Below are 19,175 nucleotides of genomic sequence, written 5' to 3' on the forward strand. Positions count from 1 at the left end.
CATCCTATTCCTATATATGTATATAGGAATGTATTCTTATATATGTAATAATATTCCTATATATATTGTATGTTGTGTATAATACAATATGTATAATATTATATATATAATTTATTATTATTATATAATCCTATATATAATGTTCGCTTCTACACACAAATGTATGTAGAAAGTCAGCATACTAAATTTTATTTATGGTTCTTTTTCAGAAGAGTCTCTGGGAAACTATAAAAAAGAAGAACACTGCAGAAACATCGAGTTCAATAAAAGTTAGAAAAAGAAATTCAAAAGTTAAAAATGTTAATAAAACCTTTCAAGTTTCTCAGAAGGTAGACAGACTAAGGAGCCCACTTCAGTCATGTGAAAATCAGAACACAGTGCAAAATAGTACATCCCCAGGAAATGACTCTCTTGCTGGCTCAGAAAATAAATTGCCTTTATCTCCTATTTCACCTGTGCTAGAGGAATGTCATAATACTGTTTGCACACCACTTTCAATGAGAAGATCTACTACTTTCTCAGATATTGCTGCTGCTGTACGTGAGGAGTTACTGCCCGAAATAGACAGCTATAATATCAAGAAATCTGTTGGTAACCATGATGAATTGAAATCTGAAAGTGCATACAATTTTACTGGATTAGAAAAACCACTGATTTCAAATAATGAAGCAATTCTTAATTGTACAATCTCACCTGTTTGCACTCCAGAACATTTGGCATCTGTACCCATTTTAAGTACAAGGAGAATTTTAAGTCCAGATTCTTTTATAAATGACAGTTATCATGCTGATGTAGATACAATAGAGCAGTGTGTTCCAATTCTGTCACCTGATCAGTTTGTGAAAGACAGTTTGTCAGATGTACAATCAAAGACTCCTAAACCTGAGACGGTTTTAATATCTTCTGCTATGGAAACTTATGTCGTGAAGAAATGTTTGCCCCCAAAATGGAAAAAAAATGGAGACAGAGAGACAAAAGCACAAGTCCACGTAAACCACATGTTAAATGAAGTCTTTGAGACACGTAACGTAGAATCACAGATACTTCATTCTACCAAACCCAAAGAAAATCAGCCCAATTTTCCTTCTACAGAGGAGCTCCAGACACTCAATTCTCAGGCAGAGCAAGCAAAAAAACGCCCAGTTCTTTTTGCCACAGTTATCAAAAATAAGCCTGATGCTGGTGAAGAAAGAAGAATGGAAACCCTCCAGCCAAAATCTAAAAAATGCCTTAATAGCGTAATAATGGATTGTGAAAATGTTGTGCCTGTATATACAAAGGTAGAAATAGCGAAACACCTTCCAGTTATAGATTCAGTTTCAGCTGGAAATAAGTGTCACAATGAAAAAAGTTCACATCCTACTGGATCAACTTCTTTGTGTCGTAAGAGGAAAAGTGAAATACATATAGAAAAAAATAGAGTTACAGGCCCAGTGTATGTGGAAGAAGTGGAAAGAAAAAGAACTCTAACTAGCATGGACAATAAAACACGTACCTCTGTGACACCATCAGCCTTCAAACCTACAAACCGAGGGAGAATAGGGCTGAAAAAGAAAGCTGGTGAGCAGTATCTTCATTCACCCTGTTTGGAAAATACCTTTGATTATGAAATTTGTATAGCAAACTGAACTGTCTAGCAACAGTCAAGGATATTTCATCTCACCAAAATATGGGTTTTTGCATTTTCTTTTTTAGATATTATCTGCATTTTACAAGGTTGAAAACTAGGTCAGAGTTTTGGTTATGTAATTGGCTTAAAATTTACTCGATTCTTTTGTAAACCTTGGCAATGACAGCAACAGGAAAAGTATTTGGCAGTTCCTGGGCAGGGTAATTCAAATATACAGGAAACTTGCTCACTTTACAAGATTTCTGTCATGTGTACACTTAGCATTGTGCATATTTTAATTCATTGCTGTTGTCATGTATTTTCAAATATGTTGTTCATGCTGCCTGTTGTGTTTTTTTTTTGTTTTTTTTTTTCTGTTTGTAATTAGTCTGGTATCAGCCTCGTGCAGATCTTTCTGTCTTTACGGTTTGCCAATACTTTGTTGCTTGAAGATCAAAACAAGTTGACTTCTTGAATTTCAACATACTTTGGGTTTCAAAATGTTCCACTCCCAAATATGCTTTGGAATACAGGAAGAATGTGTGTCGCTAACTGAAGGAAGCACTCCATTTGCTGAATCTTCATGCAGCCCCTGCAACATAACTACCAGGAAAAAATTATTACGGCTTTCAGATTAAAATAGCATGTGCTGCTTTCTTCAGTTCTTCAGATGATCTATTCTATCTAGATTTGATTTTCGGCCTTGAGTTCAGGCTTTTTAAGACAGTCTACATAAAAACTCACTAGGTCTGTGTCCACCAGGAAAGCAGTATTACCTACCAGATTATTTCTGTTCTTCCATTAGCATAAGTGTAGGTGGACTGGACAGGAAAGTATTCTGTGAGCGTAAAATTTCTTAGGTGTCTCTTGATCCTGGCTGTAAAATGCAAAAATGACAACAGCTTTGAACTACACTCTTTTTGTAGCAATTTTTCTTGCAAAAAAATAACTTGGTATTTTAATTGCTTTTGGAGACAGCGCAGTAGGTGCTGCTCGTAGTAGTGGAATGTGAGTTTTCTTTGTGAAGCCTGAAAGTTAACTTTGAAACATCCATCCTTAGGGTAATCCACCTGAAATCCAACTTAAAAGCAATCAAAACATTATTAAAAAGTTATTAGAATTGTGTGAGAGACTGGAATAAGCATGAAAAAAAGCTAAGCATGAGTGCAACCTGTAATTTATGATCTATTTTTTTCATCTGAAATAGCATCTTGTTAGTGGGTATCAGGCAGCAACCATAGACCATTTGCAAAAGCATACATTTTTTAGTCTTCATTTGATGTCAGCATAAAGCGATTGCATTAAGCGTGTGTTTTCATGTACTGAGAGTTAGAAAGTGTGTATCTATTTTTTCCCTGTGTTTTAAGTCCTACTACTAGGTGGTAGATAAAACTTATCAGCTAATACCTTGATGCCTAAGGTAATACAATCAGGCTGCTACAAAATGAACATCAATGTAGCATGCAATCTAACTGTGGGAAGAGGTCAATCAAGCTCCCAAAAGCCATGCATTTTACCCAGATGTTCATAGAATACACAATTTCACATATCCTAATAAATATTTCTACCAATTGGCTTTGTGTTTCTAGGATATGATAATAAATCTAAAAACCTTAAAATGAAGGTATTTACAAATGAAGGGGAACACTTTTTTTTTTCTTTTTTAGGTAAGCAACTTATCTCTAAACTTATCTCTAAGGCTACCCTATGACTATCTGCAGGACACAGAAAATTTTCTGCATGTTGTGTGTTAACATGTTTTGTTGCTTGTTTGGCTGAGATCAGGGTGCAGTATTTGAGTACATGTAGTGGTAGAACCAGGAAATACAGTAGCCCTTATTTGCTCTTAACTGTTTTTCCCATGTTGATTGTAGACAAACTACTTTGCTTAAATTTCTCCATCATCAAGAGATTGCTAGTATATTGAAGGTGTTCGTAGGGAATCACTCCAGTTCTTTGCTGTACGAGTGACATGAGCCTTAATATGTTAACTTTCACTGACATCTTCATCACTGATGTGTGTTAATACTTGTAGGTTCTTCCCTTCAGAGAGCGTCAAAAACTACCAATAAAATTAGTAAACCCATTGCTGGATTGGCTCAGTCTCACCTGACGTTTTTGAAACCATTGAAAACAGGTAGGCAGACTTCTGGCATTTAGTAGAACAATATCCACTGAACCGAATATCACTATTGCTGTACTGCTGTTGTCTGTAGTTGAGACCCAACTGAGTAGAGTTGGGATGAAATAGAAGGTTGTACCCACAGTGAAAAATAACTAGTAGAAAAATTCATATACCTTTCATAATGCATTTGCACCGCTCATAAGAAAATTGATTGCAGCACACGGTCAGCTGAATGTAAATGTTACTTTCCTCCAGTTTTGCATGTAAGTGTAAAAAACTACAGGTGTGTTCCCAGGCAACTGATGGATATTAGTGAAATGCTTCTTCCCCATCTGATAAAAAATGAATGTAACAGAATACCTAAGAATAGAAAATTACCCACCAAAATGATACTGATTTTGCAAATCTATTAATACTAAGTTGATTTGATCAGAAAAATCTATTTATAAAATGGTTGTTCCTGGCAGTAATACAACTTGACTTGGTTTTGATCCAAGATATGCATTAAAACATATTTTAAAAATATATTTTTAGATATTAGAAACACATTAGATATTGAAAATAATAAGGATATGGGTTCTTGTATTTGTTCTAGTGCTTTAATAACTTAATGCAGGATTTGTGGCTAAAATTTATTTAATGACAGCCGATCTGAAAGTCACTGAAGATTCTAACAACCTGTTTTTTCCTGCTATAGTGCTAAATAGAGTATCAAACTTTAATATTTTCCACAATAAGACGTATAATGCTTATCATACATTTCAAGAAAGGCTATTCTTTAAATAGCAATCAAAGAAGGAGGGACTTATTTCTTTATTTATTTTAAGTCATTCCTAGGCACCCAATGCCTTTTGCAGCTAAAAATATGTTTTATGATGAACGTTGGAAGGAGAAGCAACAACGAGGTTTCACGTGGTGGTTAAACTTTGTACTTACCCCTGATGACTTCAGTGTAAGAACAAACACCTCACAAGGTAGAGTATAAGAATTTTCACTTTGGCTTTTAATGTTCTTAAATGTTACATAAGGTGCCTTATTCATATTAGTGAATAGGGGTCCTTGTTTAACAGTAACCCCAACTCATCATTTTACTTTGTGTAGCATTAAGCTTTTCTATAAGAGTAGATTTTTTTGTTTTGTTTTTCAATTTTTGTATATTATATGTGTTTCCCTGTTCAACCTTTGACTTAATACTGCGATAAGCTTAAAGCAAATATTTGGTGATGGGTTTCAGTGGCAGTTGGGCTAAAAAATATGGAGTATACTAAACCGAGGGCAATTCTAACGTTGGAGATGGTGCTGTCCATCCCAACAGAACTTTATAGCACTTTAAGTCTTTTCTGAGTCGTATCTTCCCCTTGTGATAAGTACAGATGATGCACTTGCTCATGCCAAGCGCAGCATACCCCACACGGGAATGGGAAGCATGCATTGGAACAAGGAATACGCACTGGAACTTGTGGCTGCAGTACCTCTCTGTGTGTGTTGAGTGGGGAATCCCCACCTGCTGAGAAACACTAGAGTTGCCACTATATTAAAATGATGATAATGTACTTCTCTCTCTATTTTCAACCTACAATTCTGAAGATTGTCGAATTCATTTTAGAACTGAATTTCCAGCCCAACCCTTATTAGCCTATTACTTTAGGAAATAAGTGTTGTTATAACAAATATGTGGCTAATATTCCTGTACCTGGCAAGACATATATAATGCAACAAACAATAAGCTTCCTGAGGAACCAAATTGTTACGCAAAAGTAAAATAACATTGTGAACATAGACGGGACAAAACTACCTTTGTTTGAGATGTAAAGGCATACTTTTTGTGTGTGCATTTAAACAGTAAATGCAGCTGCTCTTATCTTGGGAGAAGAGAACCATCATAAAACCAGCGTTCCTAAAGCACCAACAAAAGATGAAGTATCTCTAAAAGCCTATACTGCTCGTCGTAGACTGAATAAGTTACGACGTGATGCTTGCCGTTTATTTACATCTGAAAAAATGGTTAAAGCTATTAAGAAGCTGGAAGTTGAGATTGAAACTCAACGTTTGCTAGTTCGTCGAGACAGACATCTCTGGAAAGATGTAGGTAAGAATGACAAAAAAAACTGCAAACCTTATTTTCTTGTAAGTAGAAAAAAGATTACTCATACACTTAGTTGATTTAATCTAAAATAGATTTTTAGCAATATTATCTATAACATGAAGTGTTTGCTGGATTTAATATTATAAGATGCTCTCTTGCAGGAGAGAGGCAGAAAGTCCTTAACTGGCTTTTATCTTACAACCCTTTGTGGCTGCGTATAGGTCTGGAGGTAAGTGCAGAATATGTGGTCTATAATCAAAGTTTTAGAGAGATCTAACACCCTTTCTAGTAGGGAGCGTTTCAGGTTCCTTTATATTTTCTGTTTTATTAATCCAAGTAGGTTCAACTTAATTATAGTGAGTTTACATGTCTTTTGCTTTATTATAACAGACTTGCTTTAAAAACTTTTACCTTATTAAAAAAAGAAAATATTCAATCAAGAAAAGTGAGAATTAACTCCCTGACCAATAACAGAAGAGCAGTTCACAGTTAGTTTGACTCTTAGAGGAAAATGTGTCTTTCTTAAGAGAACTACTGATTGATTGATTCCTGAGATATAGATGATCAAATGTTTTTATATGAGACAGAATCTTCTGAAATTTCCTTTGGTTCTATCCTTTAGTCAATATTTTGAACAAATTGATTTTTAGAGGCTAATTACCATTTGCTATTAAAAAACGTCAGTATTAAATTATATTCACAAACACATACATTGTTTAAGGTCATTTTTAACGGTTATGCTTTTTTCCCTTTTCCTTCATATTAGACTGTTTATGGGGAACTGATATCTTTGGAGAGCAATAGTGATGTTATGGGTTTGGCAATATTCATTCTTAATCGCTTGCTCTGGAACCCTGACATTGCAGCAGAATATAGACATCCCACTGTGCCTCACCTTTATCGAGAAGGTAACGGGTATTTCCAAAAATAGAGTATTTGTAGCACTTAATTTTTGAACTGACACTTAATGGGTTCTATCTTTTTAGGTCATGAAGAAGTTTTGTCAAAATTCACACTGAAAAAAATGCTGCTGTTAGTTTGCTTTCTGGATTGTGCCAAACAGTCCAGACTGATTGACCATGACCCTTGCCTCTTTTGCAAGGATGCAGAGTTCAAGGTAAGAGAGCTGTGATTTGAAGTCTTTGTCCAATATTGTTCTACGTATGAATGTTCTGTGACTGAATGTAGGACGCATATTTTTATGCCTTTAGGTGCATTTCTTTAACAACTATTGGCTGTTGATGCTTTTATGTGAACGTTCTCAGTATACGGTCTCATGGTTATGAAAAAAATTCCCAAGAAATCTTGAGGTGTTGGTTCTGTAGAAAGGACTCTGTTATGTTACATTAACTTGCTTTCCTCTCTGAAGTTAAGCTTCTGCGATATTTTTAAATATCACTGTAGCATACTACAGCTGATCTTAAACTCCAAGTAAGTTTGGGCTTTTCTCTTGTCTTTTGTTGTTTTGCTGTAATAAGAGATGATGCAACATCTGTCATAGAAACTCTTTGATTAACAAATGTCTTTACTATGCTGAAATAAAATTTTCTTTAGTTCAGTATGTACTGTGTAGACAGACTGTGAAAAGTGTTTATTTTTTTAAATATTAGTATTTAAGGTGTGTGTTCATTTGTTTGTTTGTTTTAAGACAAGTAAAGACATTCTGCTGGCAATTTCTCGAGACTTCCTGAGTGGTGAAGGTGACCTTTCCCGTCATCTTGGTTTCCTGGGACTACCCGTCAGCCATATTCAAACTGCACTTGATGAATTTGATTTTGCTGTAACAAATCTGGCTGTGGACTTACAATGTGGTATTCGTCTTGTGTGCGTTGATACAGAATTATTTTGAACTATTCATTTTCTTTTATATAATACTTAATATGAGCTTAGCTAAGCTATTAAACTGTGAAATTCCCTTTTTTAGGAGAGCAATGGAACTTCTCACCAAAGACTGGAATCTTTCAAAACAGTTGAGAGTTCCTGCAATAAGTCGTCTACAGAAGATGCATAATGTTGATATTGTTCTTAATGTCCTTAAAGAGCGAGGAATTCACTTGAAAGATGAGAGTGGTAAGGCCTAGAAATCAGAGTTATTCTAAGCCCATTGTAGGACTAGTGCACATTTCATTTCTTTGTTTTATTTAATAGGTGCTTCAATTGACTGTAGAGATATTGTGGACAGACACAGAGAACGAACATTAGCACTGCTGTGGAAAATTGTCTTTGCTTTCCAGGTACTACTCAATTACTTTCTTTTTCATTTCTTACTAATTACAAGTGAGAGATAATGAAAACATCAGTCCTTCAGCAATTATTTGTTGTCTGCGAAGGCTTCTACTAATCAAATTTTAAACTGTGGAACAATCTACTTTGTACATTCGAAGTGCAATGCAAACATTACATGACATCCCTAACAGTACATTTTAACATTTTAATTATGGTCTTTCTTGTATACCTTCATAAAATCTTTTGTAGGGAAAAAACACACGCATGCACAAAAAAAAAAAAAACACAACTTTTGAGCTTCTGTTGTTATGCTACCAGAACTGATAATTAGACTAAAATAATGTTGGTCTCCAAATGCTGATAAGTTCTTACTAACTGAAAAGGGAATGTGGGAAATCAAATTTCGAATCAGCTTGTGAGGTCACTCTGACGGACAAGTATAGAGTAAGCTCTATCTTTTTTACCATATCTTTTTATTTTATCTATACTGAAGCTATATCTTTTAAACTTTTTTTCCAATTATCTTGAAACAGTAAATTTGAAGAAACGTTCAGTAAGCTGGTCTAACAGTTTCCCACAAAACAGTGAGAGTGTGGGTTTAAGTTCTTTATTTCAAGCAGTCGGTAGCTGCCACTGCCACCTATGCTGGCAAATCCAGATTACTACTACTGATTCAGTGTGGCAGATAGTGAGAGTGGTTTCTCTCTAAAATGCTATATATAAAACTTATACTTGTCTGCTACAATGTGTGGCAAAATAAAATCTTTCTTTTTTCTTCCTAATAGGTGGATGTTTTTCTTAATGTGGAACAGTTAAAAGAAGAAATCATGTTTTTAAGGAATGCACATAAGATAAAAACACAATTGCGCACTCTCAAACTTTTTTCAAATTGTTGTAGAATACAAGATGATAACAGTCATAGCTCCTCACCTCAAAATTACACTGAAAACGTGAAGCTGCTGATGGCATGGGTTAATGCTGTTTGTGGATTTTACAATATCAAGGTAAAATGCTTACTCTTTAAAGAGCACAATTCTTCAATTTCAAATTCTTTCATGTGTAGTAACAGCCAATGGTAATTAGTTTTAAACATTCTTCTCAACTTTATTTAATCTGATTTGGAATAATCATCTTACTATGGATGTACCTGCACAAGACAAATTTGAGTAAAAGGATTTTCCCTTCTAGCTAGTCTCATGTATAAAAATGCCTTTTAAAAATGTAGTTAAAGGGGAGTTCTAGTTGGAGGTGGTTTTTTTTTTCCCAATAGGTATTCATCCTAAACATATTTGTACATAAAATTTTCACCATTAGTAGGAACTGTGAGCATTGAACTAATGTTTAGGCCAAGGAGGATTCTTTTCCTCAAAGGTGTTTGTTCAAAAGGGTCGTGTTGCTGGTTGTTCCCTCTAAGAAGAGAAGCCCTGTTCAGACTTGACTGATCAGAGTACTGTCATGCTTGATAGTTTTTCCCGAAGGGCAAAATAGAACATTTGAAACTGATGCAAGTCCAGGCCTTATTTCTGCACTGAAGACCTTAAAAGCTATCTCTTTTGAAGTTTCCTGGGGATCCTTCGATGGAAATACCACTTTCTTTTTTGTTTCTTAAGTCTCTCTTTTGAAGATTCACTGTATAGTGATTCACACCAATGTTGCGGGTTTCTTAAAGCTATGTGCGAATGTACAGTGAATGTTCAAAGGAAGCACTAATTTTGTAACTTTTTGTCTAAAATAAATTTGCAGAATTCATACTTTGTCATTTTCAAAGGTGCAAGATGAAAAATTCTATATCCAGTTTACACCAGTTAACTGGTACCAAAAATTCAAGGAACTTGTAACTTACTGTATTTTATTAAACAGGTGGAAAATTTCACAGTCTGTTTCTCAGATGGTAGAGTACTGTGTCATTTAATTCATCATTATCATCCATGTTACATGCCTTTGGAAGCTGTGTGTCAACGTACAACTCAAACAGTAGAGTGCTCAAGAACTCATATGGTGGGACTAAACTTATCCTCCTCATCCTCAGAGTCTGATACTTCTCTAAATGTTATGGAAGGAACATTTGACCAAAGTAAGTTATTTAATGTACGAAAGCTCATGTTAAATCTATTTCTCTTGTATCCAATCTGATCTGACAAATATTTTCTCTTTGCAAAGCAGTAACAGCCTCAGTCATGTACAAGGAATTGTTAGACAATGAAAAGAAGAACTTCCAGCTGATCAATACTGCAGTTTCTGACCTAGGTGGAATACCAGCAATGATTCATCACTCAGACATGTCAAATACAATACCTGATGAGAAGGTGATATAGGTGCCTTTAGAGTTGAAGTAAATGTGTCCTGCTCTCCTGTGTGTAGTCTTTAACGTGCTGCTTTCTGTGTTTAAATAGGTTGTTATTACCTACCTATCATTTCTGTGTTCGAGGCTTCTAGATCTTCGGCAAGAAACTCGAGCTGCTCGATTAATTCAGTCTACTTGGAGGAAATACAGGCTGAAAAAGGAACTGAAACTTTCTCAGGTACTCTTTGCTTGTGCAATCTCATAGCTCCTACTTTGAGAAAAACTAAATAAAGAATATAAGTTCATTGTTTGGAGTATACAGGTTTATTAGAATAATAATTGTATTTAATTTTAGTACCATTATTATCCAAATTTATGGGCTTCTTGGTAATTACTAAAAAAAACACGTTTAAGACTATTTTAAGGTAGTTAGTTTTGTTTAAAGGTGATTATTCTTTAAAGGCTATTGTTCTTCAGGGTTTCTTTTAGTTTCTAACTAAAGCGTGGCACCCCTCAAACACATTTTCCAAGTCAAATATGAAACTGTTGCACTGCTTCCTTGAAACAAAGAGTTGTTCCTTTTTGATTCCTATTAATTTCTCTTTGTAGTTTGTAAAATTAAACTTGCACATGGATTTAATATTTTCGTTTAGGCGCTGAATCAAAGTGTTTTGAGTCAAGTTGCATGGTAGTTTCTTTCTTACTTTTTTGGTAGTTATGTCAGATCTTGTCATGGCTTTAAAACTATGACACCATTAAGGCTGATAAACACCATCACTGTATCTGAGATCTTTTAGAAACTCAAGCAGTGTTCAAGTGAAATATTTTGAGAATCTGTGACGTAAAGGGGGGATTTATTTATTTCCAATTTCTTTATTTTTTATTAAAAGTGTACAGCCTTAATGCTAATTATAAAACATTTCCTTTATAACTGTTTTTCAGTAGTGAATAACAAAGCTGCTTGAGGGAGATGTAAAAAACAAAACACACAAGCTTTGCAGACATTATTTTGATTTTAATCTTGCAATGTGTGCAAGTATGCTCTGCCATATTACCATGTGGATAGCCTACTAGTAGGGATCTGACAAGACGAGCTACTTACTGAAGTATTACATCTGTAAGTTGCATTTTCCTGTTGCCCTGATGTTTATCAGTCTGTTTCTATGGCCTTTGGGTTACTATGAAAACACTGATATATGTAAACAAAAATCTGGGCTAGATGGACATGATCCAGTGTGACTGTCTTTGTACTCAGGTTATTTCAGTATAGCTGGAAAACACTGGTATGCCAGTTAACATGGATACCTTAAACTCTTATGAATGGAAACTAAAATTGAGGTTTAAAAAAGGTTTACTAAGGAGTGCTAAAAAAAAAAAACGGAGCAACAAGAACTATCAAGGTGGGAAGATGCAGATTAAGTGATACCACACTTTTACAAAAAGCTTGGTGCTGAAGTAAATGTTTTCTGTTTCAGAAAAGTTCTTGCCGTAGAATAAAGAAAAGCTGTGTAATCAACAAGCCTAATTTTTATATGATTGCTCTAGATAGTTATTCTAATACATCAAAAGATGGGTGGAAATTGCATCCTAACTGTTCAGTGGAAATTGACTCTTTGTAGGAAAGAGACAGAGCTGCTCGGATAATTCAAAAACATGCAATAAACTTCTTGTCTCATCGACGTATCTTGAGGAAAAACAATGCAGCAGTGTTCATCCAGAAGCACTGGAGAAGATACTTAGCCAGGGTGAAGTTTTTAAATCTGAAAAAGACAAAACTGGAGGAAACCAGAAGTAAATCTGCCACAGTAATTCAGGTAATATGATATAAAATGAGATTACACATCAAGATAATGTGATATAAAATGAGATTCAAGGAAAACTCTGTGAAACCTATAAAAAAAAGGATTGCTCAGGGTCATTTGTGCTGCTTACAGCAGCAGCTGTTTTCATGAAAACATAATACACTTTTTTCGCTTTTTGAGATGTTTTGGTAATTTTCTCGCTCTAGAGAGAAATGGTAATATAAAAGTCTATACTTGTTCTTTCTTAGTAAATATTTTGTGCTGATATGCCATAAATATTAAAACACTGGACCATAAGCCAGGCAATGTAAGGACCAATCAGATCGTTCTGGCTTGCTTCTTTGCAGCTGCTGAACACCAGTAAAGAAGCCAGACAAGAATTGGCCACCTAATGTTATGACACCTGCAGTGGGCACTTTCAGAATGCCAGAAATTAGTTACCAGCTGGTAGTTAGTAATTGATAGTTAATTCAGTTTCTCAAGATACTTTCCCAACTGTTACCCAAAGCCATATATTACATTCTTAGGACTTTTTGTAATGGATTTTAAAGAATCACTGATTTATCACATAGTTTAACAGGGAATCTTTTGTTGCCAGGGTAAATTTAGCACTTTTTTTCTGGAATTTAAAGTGCTAAAAAAGCAAGGTTTCAAGCATTTGGACATTGTTTTTTATGTAGTTATCTAGGCTTATCTTCATGGAGGTTAAGTAAAAGTACACAAATCTTAATAAGTCTGAGGACAGTAGTTGTCAAAATTAGACTTAAGCTATCATAAAGAAAATACTAAATTTTCTGTTTTTTCCTGCAGGCTTTTTGGAGGAGATACTCTGCTAGGAAAAAATATTTGCAGCTAAGATACTATGTTATCTTTGTACAAGCAAAGAGAAGGATGGTGATGTCTGTTTCTGCATATAAACGAATTGTTTGGGCTACTGTTACAATTCAGAGACATCTGCGGGCATCTAAGTTGGCAAAAGAAGATCGACAAAGATATGAAATCTTAAAGTCTTCAGCACTTATTATTCAGTCTGCATTCAGAAGATGGAGAAAACGCAAAATCCAGCAGAAAATTAGAGCTACTTTAGTGCTCCAGACTTATTTCCGAAAATGGCAATCTTCAAAACCGGCTAAAAGAAAGAGAGCTGCCCTTGTCTTGCAGTCTTGGTACAGGATGCACAGAGATCTGAAGCGTTATCTACATATTAAGCAAAGCGTTATCAAGATTCAGGCATGGTACAGGTGTCAGATAGCTAGACGTATTTACCAGCAGCACAGGGCACAAATAGTGACCATTCAGCAGTATTACAGAGCTTATAAATTAGGAAAAAATGAGAGAGGGAACTACTTGCGAAAGCGTGCAGCTGTAGTAGTTCTCCAAGCTGCTTTTAGAGGCATGAATGCACGTATACTATACAGGCAAACCAAAGCAGCTTGTGTTATTCAATCAGTATGGAGAATGAGACAAGAGAAACTAAGATTTTTACAATTAAAAAAACACATTACTACCTTGCAGTCACACGTGAGAAAATACCAACAGCTAAAAAGATACAAAGAGATGAAAAATGCTGCTTCTGTAATTCAAGCTTGGTATAGGGCATGTGTGGCTTCTAAAAAAGCAGCCTTGTCGTTCCAGAGGATGCGTCTGGCTACTATTGTCCTACAGTCTGCCTACAGAGGAAGGATAGCTAGGAAAGAGGCGCACATATTGAGATCTGTGATAAAAATTCAGTCAAGTTATCGTGCTTATGTTGTCCGAAAGAGATTTAAAGACTTAAGAGATGCAACAGTGAAAATACAAGCTTTTGTAAAGATGAGACAAGCACGTAGGCATTATTGTGCGTTACTGGAGGCAACACTTTATGTCCAGCAAAGGTATCGGTCTCATAGATATGCTCTTCAACTTAAAGAAGATTATAGAAAGTTGAAGGATGCTTGCATAAGAATTCAAGCTGTAGTTCGAGGCTATCTTGTCAGGAAACAAATACAAAAGTGGACAGAGACTGCAGTATTTCTTCAGGCACAATACCGAATGAGAAGGGACAGGACACATTATTTAATCATCTACAGAGCTGCTGTTGTCATTCAAAAACACTACCGTGCATACCAAAAACAGCTCTGCCAGAGGCAGGAGTTCTTACAAGCTAGAAAAGCAGCAGTGTGCTTACAGGCAGCCTACAGGGGTTATAAAGCACGCAAAATGCTTAAACTTGAATATAGAGCTGCTATTAAAATTCAGACTGCTTTTCGAGCTCATGCTGCGAGAATGAAGTATCAGGCCGTGATTCAGGCCTCCATTGTGATTCAGAGATGGTACAGAACTTGCAAGACTAGAAGCAGGCAAAGACTGACCTTCTTAATGACAAGAGCAGCTGTGCTTTCTTTACAAGCAGCATTTCGTGGCTGGCAGGTACGAAGGCATGTTCGAAGACAGTGTGCTGCTGCAACAGTAATACAGGCTGCCTTCAGAAAATTCGTAGCTCTGAAAAGATTCAGACTTATGAACCACGCTGTACTAATTATCCAAAAACATTACAGAGCGAATGTCATAGGCCAAAAGCAACGGCAAGAGTATATTGAGCTGCGTAACTGTGTAGTACGTCTTCAGGCCATATGGAGGGGGAAAATGGTGAGAAAAAAAATTCAAAAGGAACACCATCTCGCAATGATTATTCAGTCCTATTACAGAATGCATGTAAATCAACTAAAATTAAAAAAAATAAGACAGTCGACTTTAGTGATTCAGAGATACTTCAGAGCTTACTATATGAAAAAACAACAACGTGCACTTTATCTAAAAACAAAGGCAGCTGCATTAGTCTTGCAGTCTGCTTACCGTGGGATGACTGTGAGGAAACAATTGAGGAAACAACGAAAAGCTGCTACAACCATACAAACAGCATTCAGATCATACCTGGTGAAAAAGGACTATGTAACACTTAGATCTGCAGCTATAGTAGTTCAAAGGCACTATCGTGCAGTTATTCATGCTAAATGGCAAAAGCAAAAATACTTATCTTTAAAAACAGCTGTAGTCAAAATGCAAGCAATTTACAGAGGTGTGAAAGTCAGACGACAAATTCACTGTATGCACCAAGCAGCTATTTGTATTCAAGCCATGTTTAAGATGCATCGCATAAACATTAGATATCGGGCAATGAGAATGGCAGCAATTATAATTCAAAGACAATATAGAGCATTTTGTTTAGGTAAAGTACAACGTAAGAAGTACTCGGAGCTTAAGAAATCTGCCATTATCCTTCAGGCTGCCTGTAGAGGCATGAAAGTTCGACGAGACTTAAAAACTATGCACCAGTCAGCAGCAATGATACAGTCTTATTATCGAATGCACAAACAACAAAGGGATTTCAGAAACTTGTTGCTGGCAACTAGACGGATTCAGCAGTGGTTCCGTGCTTGTAAGGAGCGAAATGCACAAGTCCGTAACTATATGACCATGAGAAGTGCTACGCTTCGCCTCCAGGCTGCATTCCGTGGCATGAAAACAAGAAGACTTGTAAGAACTATGAGTGAATCTGCTGAGCTTATTCAAAGAAGATTTAGAACTTTTCTCAGAAGAAAACATTTTATTTCCCTTAGGACAGCTGCTATTGTAATTCAGAGAAAATACCGAGCAACAAAACTAGCAAAAATTCAACGTCAAAAATACCTCTCATTCCTTAATGCTGCTGTTATCATACAGTCTGCCTACAGGGGCTTTGTGGTAAGGCAAAAAATGCAGCAGATGCATCAAGCTGCTGTGGTCATCCAGGCAACATTAAGAATGTGTAAAATTTACATTTCTTACCAAGCTCTAAGGCTTGCTTCGGTAATCATACAACAACGTTACCGTGCTTACAGGGAAGGGAAGCGTGTCAGAGAAATATACTTAAAATGGTACAATTCTGTTTTAGTTCTTCAGGCAGCCTATAGAGGAATGAAAACAAGATGCTTCTTGAAGAAAAGGCATGAGGCAGCACTTACAATACAGAGAAACTACCGAATGTATAGGCAGTACCAGCACTACAGAAAAGTTCAGTGGGCAACCCAGCTAATACAGAAGAGATACCGAGCGAATAACCTAAGGAATATTGCAGTACAGCGCTACTCTTCATTAAAGAAAGCAGTAATTTGTATTCAGAAGGCTTTTCGAGACATGCATTTAAAAAAACAACTTCAAGAAAAACACCATGCTGCTATTGTTGTTCAGAAAAAATTTAAAGCTTTCAGAGAACGTCAAAGGTATCTCTCTCTTAAAGCAGCTACTCTTGTCTTTCAGAGAAGATACAGAGCTTTGATTCTGTCAAGGCAGCACGCTCAGGAGTATCTTCATCTTCGCAGAGCAACTATTCTTATACAGGCTGTGTACAGAGGTATCAGAGTGAGGAAGAGTATTGAGCATATGCATTTAGCAGCTAGTACAATACAGTCAGCCTACAAAATGCACAGGAATAGAAGGTCCTATCAAAATATGAGAATTGCAGCTATTGCTATACAGAACTACTATCGATCCTACATTAAACAAAAGAATCAACAGAAGGAATATCTGACAATGAAGAAATCTGCTCTTGTTATTCAAGCATCTTATAGAGGCATGAAGGAACGACAGAAACTGAAACTTATGCATGCTTCAGCAACTGTAATACAATCTAGTTATCGAATGTATGTACAACATAGGTATTATAAACAGTTGCACTGGGCAGTCAGAGTTATACAACAAAGGTTCAGAGCCAAAGTAGCAAAAGAAGCTGACATGGAAAACTATGCAAAAATAAAAAAGGCAGTCATTTGCCTACAGTCCTCTTTTCGTGCTAAAAAGGCAAGGCAGTTGTATAAAACCAATCTTGCTGCACTACGCATACAATCATTTTTCCGAATGCATGTAGAAAGGAAGCGTTTTCTTGCAAAAAAAGCAGCAGCGATAATGATTCAGTCTGCGTTCCGATGCCAAAGAACAAGGACTCGCTATAAATTGATTCAGAATTCAATAGTTGCTATTCAGAGGTGGTACAGAGCATGCCACCGGGCTCGTTTACAGAAAGCAGAATACTCTGCTCAAAAGCAAGCAATAGTAATTATTCAGTCTGCCTGCCGTGGAATGAAAGCAAGAAAAACAGCAAGACAAATACGAGCCGCAAGGAAGATTCAGTCTTTTCTTTGGATGGCTGTGCATCGCAGAAAATTTATTCAACTTAAAACAGCAGCAATTACATTAGAAGCCTATTACTTAATGCATAAAGCTAAATCACAGTATGCAAGCTATAAAAAAGCAGCAGTTGTCTTACAGCGATGGTACCGATCCCGCTTGATTGTAAAATGCCAAAGAACGACTTACTTACAAACCAGGAAGAAAATTATCATTGTGCAGGCAATGGTCAGGGGATTCATCGGACAGAAGAGGTTTCACAAAATGAAAGAAAGCGCAATAAAAATTCAGGTACTTTAAAATGTACAATAGTGTTTTTGTTTGTTTTAGATTAGTGCTACTATTTCAAACATATATGTTAAAACAGAATTAAGTTCTGAAGTACAGTACATCAGGTGTGTAGCATTTAGTATTGCAGAGCACAGAAATGAGTCTGTCTCTTGTTTTGGTTTTCCTTGCTGAAGCATTCGTTTCAAAAGTGATATTCTCTTCCTTCTTTTATTTCCACTAAAATTTAACTATTTAAAATTGGAACTCTGACTTTTTTTTTTAAGGGCTTCTTTGGCCTGACTAGCTTCCACCTACTTAAATATTAACAGCTTAATTCTTTTTTTTTTTTTTTTGATTGGCGTGCAAATGAAAGCTGTTTTGATGTGTTGACATTAGTTGGCACTGGTACTAAGTATAAAGTGAAGTAAATGGAACAAGTACAATTGCTGTATTCCTTAAGACTTTCTGATTTATTCTTGTCTTCTTGAATAACCAAAGTATAGTGGGTTTTTTGTTTGCTTGTTTTTAAAACATTAAATAGATCCAGAATAATTTTGGTGCCTAGCTAACATTTTGACAAAGAATTTGAGGAGACATATTTCATTCTTAGGGAAAAGTGTTTAAACACTTTTTTCCTTCCCTCATTGATGGGATAACATATTAGTGTGGTTGGCAAGAAGTAACGAGAGTTGCTCCATCTCCCTGTAGCAAGCTAAATATCTGTCTAGTTAAAAAAGTCAGAGAGACCTGTTCCTCTGATGTGCTTTTGCTTTTTTTGAGGATAAGGGAGGGAAGGTATTTCTCCTTGTTATTTATATTAATTATGATTTGTACTGGGAGTCATTTTTATTTTAAATTAATATTCTGTCGTTCCTTCTGGGAGAAGTTTTACATGACTTCCCTTGCTGTTCTTAATTATTATACCCTAAGGTAAAAGGAAAGAGGTTTGTCTTCAGGACATTACTGGAATGAAAGGAGGGCTTTTTTCCCCAGATCAGGAAGGAAAGGGAAGTAATCTCTAATAATTGTTCAGGTTGCTATTACTATCCTGTTGGAAAGCACAAATTTTTTTTTGGTAGATAAGAAAACAAGTGTGCCTTCCTCACTTCTGTTCTTTGGAGGGTTGGGAGGGAAGTGGCAGCCTCTTAGCTATTTTTCTGAATATTTACCATTATATATCCAGAACAATACAAGTATGATGTTTTCACTTAAAAAGGAGAAAACAATTAATTGGGAAATCAGAGCTATTTTAAAGTTAATTATACTGTTGGTTTATAACAAGTTAGTTACTGTAGCAATAATTAAAAATATTCAGTCATCTTCAACGCAATGGTCAATGCCATGCAAGTGAGTAAATATTCCAATATTGTGTTTGGCTTTCAAGGCATATTTTCGTGGATTTATTCAGAGGCAACAATACGTTCGGTGCAAGTCTTCTGCTTTATTAATACAGCAATACTACAGAGCGTATCGGATGCGAAATGTTGAACAACAAAGGTACAATCAAATCAAAAGAGCTACTATTAGAATTCAGGTAATCCCAGAAGGTGTTTTTGGGTATTGTGGGTTTTAATTTGGGGGTGGAGAGCGGTGTTGGGATGTGAGTTGTTTTTTTTTTTTTTTTTTTA

At 35.8% G+C, this 19,175-nt stretch overlaps 1 protein-coding gene and 1 long non-coding RNA gene across 2 annotated transcripts in view; one reads left to right on the top strand and one right to left on the bottom strand.

Moving 5' to 3' along the window:
• The window catches only part of ASPM (assembly factor for spindle microtubules), a 28,791-nt gene that overhangs the window by 1,811 nt on the left and 7,805 nt on the right, over window positions 1–19,175 (top strand). Inside the window, exons 3-19 of the mRNA XM_040565514.1 lie at window positions 210–1,560; window positions 3,645–3,746; window positions 4,562–4,708; window positions 5,578–5,823; window positions 5,982–6,049; window positions 6,587–6,728; window positions 6,807–6,937; window positions 7,469–7,644; window positions 7,745–7,890; window positions 7,969–8,054; window positions 8,832–9,050; window positions 9,907–10,120; window positions 10,207–10,352; window positions 10,440–10,568; window positions 11,950–12,144; window positions 12,943–17,568; window positions 18,932–19,081. Of these exons, the coding sequence (XP_040421448.1) occupies window positions 210–1,560; window positions 3,645–3,746; window positions 4,562–4,708; window positions 5,578–5,823; window positions 5,982–6,049; window positions 6,587–6,728; window positions 6,807–6,937; window positions 7,469–7,644; window positions 7,745–7,890; window positions 7,969–8,054; window positions 8,832–9,050; window positions 9,907–10,120; window positions 10,207–10,352; window positions 10,440–10,568; window positions 11,950–12,144; window positions 12,943–17,568; window positions 18,932–19,081 (8,274 nt within the window). The remainder of the gene's footprint in view (window positions 1–209; window positions 1,561–3,644; window positions 3,747–4,561; window positions 4,709–5,577; window positions 5,824–5,981; window positions 6,050–6,586; window positions 6,729–6,806; window positions 6,938–7,468; window positions 7,645–7,744; window positions 7,891–7,968; window positions 8,055–8,831; window positions 9,051–9,906; window positions 10,121–10,206; window positions 10,353–10,439; window positions 10,569–11,949; window positions 12,145–12,942; window positions 17,569–18,931; window positions 19,082–19,175) is intronic.
• On the bottom strand, window positions 1,577–10,563 carry LOC121073945. The gene is made up of 3 exons (XR_005822022.1): window positions 10,455–10,563; window positions 2,390–2,486; window positions 1,577–2,212 (listed from the first exon to the last, which is right to left on the bottom strand). It is a non-coding gene; the product is annotated as an uncharacterized LOC121073945 (long non-coding RNA).

Source organism: Cygnus olor, chromosome 8, assembly GCF_009769625.2.
Source record: "Cygnus olor isolate bCygOlo1 chromosome 8, bCygOlo1.pri.v2, whole genome shotgun sequence".
NCBI lineage: Eukaryota > Metazoa > Chordata > Aves > Anseriformes > Anatidae > Cygnus > Cygnus olor.